Below are 7,282 nucleotides of genomic sequence, written 5' to 3'. Positions count from 1 at the left end.
CTGAACTTCTGGAAGTGGTTTATGGGTGATTTTTAATGAATCCTGAACTTCTGGAAGTGGTTTATGGGTGGTCTTTAATGAATCCTGAACTTCTGGAAGTGGCTTATGGGTGGTCTTTAATGAATCCTGAACTTTGGTTTATGGGTGGTCTTTAATGAATCCTGAACTTCTGGAAGTGGTTTATGGGTGGTCTTTAATGAATCCTGAACTTTGGTTTATGGGTGGTCTTTAATGAATCCTGAACTTCTGGAAGTGGCTTATGGGTGGTCTTTAATGAATCCTGAACTTTGGTTTATGGGTGGTCTTTAATGAATCCTGAACTTCTGGAAGTGGTTTATGGGTGGTCTTTAATGAATCCTGAACTTCTGGAAGTGGTTTATGGGTGATTTTTAATGAATCCTGAACTTCTGGAAGTGGTTTATGGGTGGTCTTTAATGAATCCTGAACTTCTGGAAGTGGTTTATGGGTGGTCTTTAATGAATCCTGAACTTCTGGAAGTGGTTTATGGGTGGTCTTTAATGAATCCTGAACTTCTGGAAGTGGTTTATGGGTGGTCTTTAATGAATCCTGAACTTCTGGAAGAGGTTTATGGGTGGTCTTTAATGAATCCTGAACTTCTGGAAGTGGTTTATGGGTGATTTTTAATGAATCCTGAACTTCTGGAAGTGGTTTATGGGTGGTCTTTAATGAATCCTGAACTTCTGGAAGTGGTTTATGGGTGGTCTTTAATGAATCCTGAACTTCTGGAAGTGGTTTATGGGTGGTCTTTAATGAATCCTGAACTTCTGGAAGAGGTTTATGGGTGGTCTTTATGGGTGGTCTTTAATGAATCCTGAACTTCTGGAAGTGGTTTATGGGTGGTCTTTAATGAATCCTGAACTTCTGGAAGTGGTTTATGGGTGGTCTTTAATGAATCCTGAACTTCTGGAAGTGGTTTATGGGTGATTTTTAATGAATCCTGAACTTCTGGAAGTGGTTTATGGGTGGTCTTTAATGAATCCTGAACTTCTGGAAGTGGTTTATGGGTGGTCTTTAATGAATCCTGAACTTTGGTTTATGGGTGGTCTTTAATGAATCCTGAACTTTGGTTTATGGGTGGTCTTTAATGAATCCTGAACTTCTGGAAGTGGTTTATGGGTGGTCTTTAATGAATCCTGAACTTTGGTTTATGGGTGGTCTTTAATGAATCCTGAACTTCTGGAAGTGGCTTATGGGTGGTCTTTAATGAATCCTGAACTTTGGTTTATGGGTGGTCTTTAATGAATCCTGAACTTCTGGAAGTGGTTTATGGGTGGTCTTTAATGAATCCTGAACTTCTGGAAGTGGTTTATGGGTGATTTTTAATGAATCCTGAACTTCTGGAAGTGGTTTATGGGTGGTCTTTAATGAATCCTGAACTTCTGGAAGTGGTTTATGGGTGGTCTTTAATGAATCCTGAACTTCTGGAAGTGGTTTATGGGTGGTCTTTAATGAATCCTGAACTTCTGGAAGTGGTTTATGGGTGGTCTTTAATGAATCCTGAACTTCTGGAAGAGGTTTATGGGTGGTCTTTAATGAATCCTGAACTTCTGGAAGTGGTTTATGGGTGATTTTTAATGAATCCTGAACTTCTGGAAGTGGTTTATGGGTGGTCTTTAATGAATCCTGAACTTTGGTTTATGAGTGGTCTTTAATGAATCCTGAACTTCTGGAAGAGGTTTATGGGTGATTTTTAATGAATCCTGAACTTCTGGAAGAGGTTTATGGGTGATTTTTACTGAATCCTGAACTTCTGGAAGTGGTTTATGAGTGAATTTTAATGAATCCTGAACTTCTGGAAGTGGTTTATGGGTGATTTTTAATGAATCCTGAACTTCTGGAAGTGGTTTATGGGTGATTTTTAATGAATCCTGAACTTCTGGAAGTGGTTTATGGGTGGTCTTTAATGAATCCTGAACTTCTGGAAGTGGTTTATGGGTGATTTTTACTGAATCCTGAACTTCTGGAAGTGGTTTATGGGTGGTCTTTAATGAATCCTGAACTTCTGGAAGAGGTTTATGGGTGGTCTTTAATGAATCCTGAACTTCTGGAAGTGGTTTATGGGTGGTCTTTAATGAATCCTGAACTTCTGGAAGAGGTTTATGGGTGGTCTTTAATGAATCCTGAACTTCTGGAAGAGGTTTATGGGTGGTCTTTAATGAATCCTGAACTTCTGGAAGTGGTTTATGGGTGGTCTTTAATGAATCCTGAACTTCTGGAAGTGGTTTATGGGTGATTTTTAATGAATCCTGAACTTCTGGAAGAGGTTTATGGGTGGTCTTTAATGAATCCTGAACTTCTGGAAGTGGTTTATGGGTGATTTTTACTGAATCCTGAACTTCTGGAAGTGGCTTATGGGTGGTCTTTAATGAATCCTGAACTTTGGTTTATGGGTGGTCTTTAATGAATCCTGAACTTCTGGAAGTGGTTTATGGGTGGTCTTTAATGAATCCTGAACTTCTGGAAGTGGTTTATGGGTGATTTTTAATGAATCCTGAACTTCTGGAAGTGGTTTATGGGTGGTCTTTAATGAATCCTGAACTTCTGGAAGTGGTTTATGGGTGGTCTTTAATGAATCCTGAACTTCTGGAAGTGGTTTATGGGTGGTCTTTAATGAATCCTGAACTTCTGGAAGTGGTTTATGGGTGGTCTTTAATGAATCCTGAACTTCTGGAAGTGGTTGATGGCGGCACCCAAAGCCCAGCTGGTTTCCACGTTCCTCACCTTCTTGGTTAACTGTGTAAACACAAGCATTGGCGTTAACCATCTAACCTCGAGTAAATCAAACACGGCAGAAACACTAACGTACCTGCAGAACAGTGCTTTCTTTAAAACCAAAGCCGTCTTTCAGCAGACAGATGATGTACGTGAGATCCATACAGAGGAACTCATTGAGTTGACTGCGCTTCGACGGTCGGTTACACACTGCAACAAGTGAGTTCATTTTCAGTTTAGAGTTGTATAATATTAATTATATTGCACATATCTGTCAACATGATCAAATATGAGATGAGAACATGTAAATAAAGATTAATTGTAAAGCTCACCCTCTTTCGCTCGTTTCCTCAAGTCTCGGATCTTCACGGCTCCTCCTCTGGTTTCATCTGAGATTCATCATCAGCAAAAACAAACAAAAAGCAGAAACAGTTAAAGTGAGACGTATATTAAATAAGTGCTTAATTCAGGCATGTCGTGTCGTGTTGAGGATTTACTTTTCCATGAAGACATTGGACAAACTTACTGACAATCATTTTCTTAATAAATTTTTTTGTTGTTTTTAATAATTTTTTTTATTTTTTGTGCGTTTTTTCTCACCTTGCTACACTTGCGGTGTTCTGGGTCAAAAATGACCCGCCTTTTAAAAATGTCTTGTAAATCTCTGGTTATGCTAATTTATCACCAAATATTGGATTTATATGTTTTCTTTCAGATAGCACAGGTTTTGTATTTCTTTTATGGATCTGAGTTTATGCAGATGTTTTTTGAGGTGAAAAAACGTTGTTAAACTAGGGGTGGGCGATATGGCAAAAATATCATATCACGATTTTTTTCAGGAAAATCACGATTCACGATTTTATCACGATTCTTTATTATGTTGGTTTTACTATTTTGTGACTGAGCATCACAGCCAAACTAATGTCCATATTTTAAAAACAAAGCCTTAGCTAACAAAATAAAAAAATAAAAAAATGGCAGACAGGGGCGAAGATAAAAATATTTGTCATTATTTTCTTTATTAAATATTAAGATCAAAGATACACATTACACATGCACAACTTAATATACAAATTAAATAAACAGTGCTTTGTTTTCAGCTACAGTAGGTGTATTTAACAGTAGCATTGAAGAAAGTAATTAAATGAACATATATGAAAATAAAACAAAACAGACTTCACTGTATAAATTATACATTGATACTTATTAAAGCTACTATTAAAGTTATCAGTCAATAGCAGTGAATGATTTTCTCTTTGCATTTTGTTGTTTTATTAACATTAAAGGAATAGTTCTCCTAAAAAGTCCCCCAAGTCAATGGGGACCAGCTACTGTTTGGATAGCCACATTCTTCAAAATATTAATATTAGAAAATATTAGAAGGAAATGAATACGGGTTTGGAACAACATTAGTTAATTATGAGATAATTTTTATTTTTGGGTGAACTATCCCTTTAAGGACAAGCGGCAGCGTGTTTACTATTGCTACTGTCTCTTTAAGAGTTGCGCGCGACGCTACACGCATTTGACAAGCAGATTTACTCAATTTTCTCAAGTTTGCTTTCACTTTAGACATCACCGACTTTGTTTATGTAAACCTTGTGTGTATTTAACAGTATAAGCACAATAAGACTCGAAAGATAACTTAGTCCAGTATCCAGGCGGTGGTAGACAGGCTTTTAGTGCATGTGAGCTTCACATGTACGAGCTGAGAAACGCACACGTTAGAACAGCGCATCAGCGCGCAAATTAAATGTTTAACCGACAAGGCATTAAAGCACATGCAAATGATGAACTTTTGTGAACTGCAGTCCCGTTCTGCTGCGTTAACATTTTATGTGAATATACATCGCGTTGTTCAGTATGTTGGGACAGGCGCCAGAACAGATATAATGCACGATTCTACGATATTTCTTCAAAAGCAGATCGTGGGGAAATTTTAATCGTCCACGATCAAAAATCGTCATATCGGACACCCCTATGTTAAACTCCAAAAAACTGCATAAGCTCAGATCCATGAGGCCTACGATGAATCAGATCCATAAAAGAAATACAAAACCTGTGCCAACTGAAAGAAAACGATAAAAAAATTAAATCCAATATTTGGCGAGAACATAGCATAACGAGATTTACAAGACATTTTTAAAAGGCGGGTCATTTTTGACCCCGAACACTAAATTAGGTAAAGGATTCTAAGTACTGTGGGTGGAAATAAAAAAGCAGAACAAACAAGTTTGTAATCAAAAAGCTTATCATTTTACTCATTCTTTATTTTACCAGGTTAAAATCTCTTTTACAAGAGTGTCGAGGCCACGACAGCAGCTTCAATAACACAGACATACACACATCAAAACACAATCAAGGATCACAACAGCAATTCACCAAAGGATAAAACACATAATCTGTTAAAAGTAACTTAAAAGATTATTGACTATCAAATAATATAGCCAGGTACTTTCACAACACACAGAGGTACACAAGGTACGCAACACATTTTATGTTTGTTCCTTTGGAAGATATTGATGGTCTTACCGATGAGTCCGGCTTCGACAGCGTGATCGAAGTAATACGAGAAGGCGTAGAAGCTGGCGCTGTCCTTCAGCTCGAGAGGCTGTTTAATGAAGCCCTTCACCACCTTCAGCATCTCCTGGTAACACGTCCTGAAGCCCCGAACACCTGAACAACACAACACCACAACACATCAACACCAGAACACCTGAACAACACCTGAACAACACCACAACACATCAACACCAGAACATCTGAACAACACAACACATCAACACCAGAACACCTGAAGAACACCTGAACAACACAACACCACAACACATCAACACCAGAACACCTGAAGAACACCTGAACAACACAACACCACATCAACACCAGAACACCTGAAGAACACCTGAACAACACAACACATCAACACCAGAACACCTGAACAACACCTGAACAACACAACACCACAACACATCAACACCAGAACACCTGAAGAACACCTGAACAACACAACACCACATCAACACCAGAACACCTGAAGAACACCTGAACAACACAACACATCAACACCAGAACACCTGAAGAACACCTGAACAACACAACACCACATCAACACCAGAACACCTGAAGAACACCTGAACAACACAACACCACAACACATCAACACCAGAACACCTGAAGAACACCACAACACATCAACACCAGAACACCTGAAGAACACCTGAACAACACAACACATCAACACCAGAACACCTGAAGAACACCTGAACAACACAACACATCAACACCAGAACACCTGAAGAACACCACAACACATCAACACCAGAACACCTGAAGAACACCTGAACAACACAACAACACAACACATCAACACCAGAACACCTGAAGAACACCACAACACACCACCAGAACACATCAACACCAGAACACCTGAACAACACAACACATCAACACCTGAACACCTGAAGAACACAACACCTGAACACAAGAACACATGAACACCACAACACATGAACATCTGAACACCACAACACATGAACATCTGAACACCTGAACACCACAACACATGAACATATGAACACCAGAGCACATGAACACAAGAACACCTGAACACCACAACACATGAACACATGAACACCTGAACGCCACAACACATGAACACCACAACACATGAACACCACAACACATGAACACCTGAACACCACAACACATGAACACCAGAACACATGAACACCAGAACGCCACAACACCTGAACGCCACAACACATGAACACCTGAACGCCACAACACCACAACACATGAACACCAGAACACCTGAACGCCACAACACCTGAACGCCACAACACATGAACACCACAACACATGAACACCTGAACACCACAACACATGAACACCAGAACACCAGAACGCCACAACACCTGAACGCCACAACACATGAACACCTGAACGCCACAACACATCAACACCAGAACACCTGAACAACACCTGAACAACACAACACCACAACACATCAACACCAGAACACCTGAACAACACAACACATCAACACCAGAACACCTGAACAACACCTGAACAACACAACACCACAACACATCAACACCAGAACACCTGAAGAACACCTGAACAACACAACACCACATCAACACCAGAACACCTGAAGAACACCTGAACAACACAACACCACAACACATCAACACCTGAAGAACACCTGAACAACACAACACATCAACACCAGAACACCTGAACAACACCTGAACAACACAACACCACAACACATCAACTCCAGAACACCTGAAGAACACCTGAACAACACAACATATCAACACCAGAACACCTGAAGAACACAACACCACAACACATCAACACCAGAACACCTGAAGAACACCTGAACAACACAACACCACAACACATCAACACCAGAACACCTGAAGAACACCACAACACATCAACACCAGAACACCTGAAGAACACCTGAACAACACAACAACACATCAACACCAGAACACCTGAAGAACACCTGAACAACACAACAACACATCAACACCAGAACACC

The 7,282-nt window shown here is 39.7% G+C and overlaps 1 protein-coding gene across 3 annotated transcripts in view; it reads right to left on the bottom strand.

Moving 5' to 3' along the window:
- Positions 1 to 2,409: 2,409 nt before the first annotated feature.
- The window catches only part of entpd5b (ectonucleoside triphosphate diphosphohydrolase 5b), a 34,023-nt gene continuing 29,150 nt past the window's right edge, over positions 2,410 to 7,282 (bottom strand). For all 3 annotated transcript variants that reach the window (XM_082147269.1, XM_082147271.1, XM_082147270.1), the window contains exons 11-14: positions 5,266 to 5,409; positions 3,066 to 3,122; positions 2,828 to 2,943; positions 2,410 to 2,754 (exon numbers count right to left, since the gene is read on the bottom strand). In XM_082147269.1, the coding sequence (XP_082003395.1) occupies positions 2,671 to 2,754; positions 2,828 to 2,943; positions 3,066 to 3,122; positions 5,266 to 5,409 (401 nt within the window). In that variant the 3' untranslated portion in view covers positions 2,410 to 2,670. The remainder of the gene's footprint in view (positions 2,755 to 2,827; positions 2,944 to 3,065; positions 3,123 to 5,265; positions 5,410 to 7,282) is intronic.

This window comes from Leuciscus leuciscus (genome assembly GCF_965113295.1).
Source record: "Leuciscus leuciscus genome assembly, chromosome: 19".
NCBI lineage: Eukaryota > Metazoa > Chordata > Actinopteri > Cypriniformes > Leuciscidae > Leuciscus > Leuciscus leuciscus.
The sequence above is the reverse complement of the archived record's forward strand: the minus strand, read 5'-3'. Positions and strand labels throughout refer to the sequence as shown.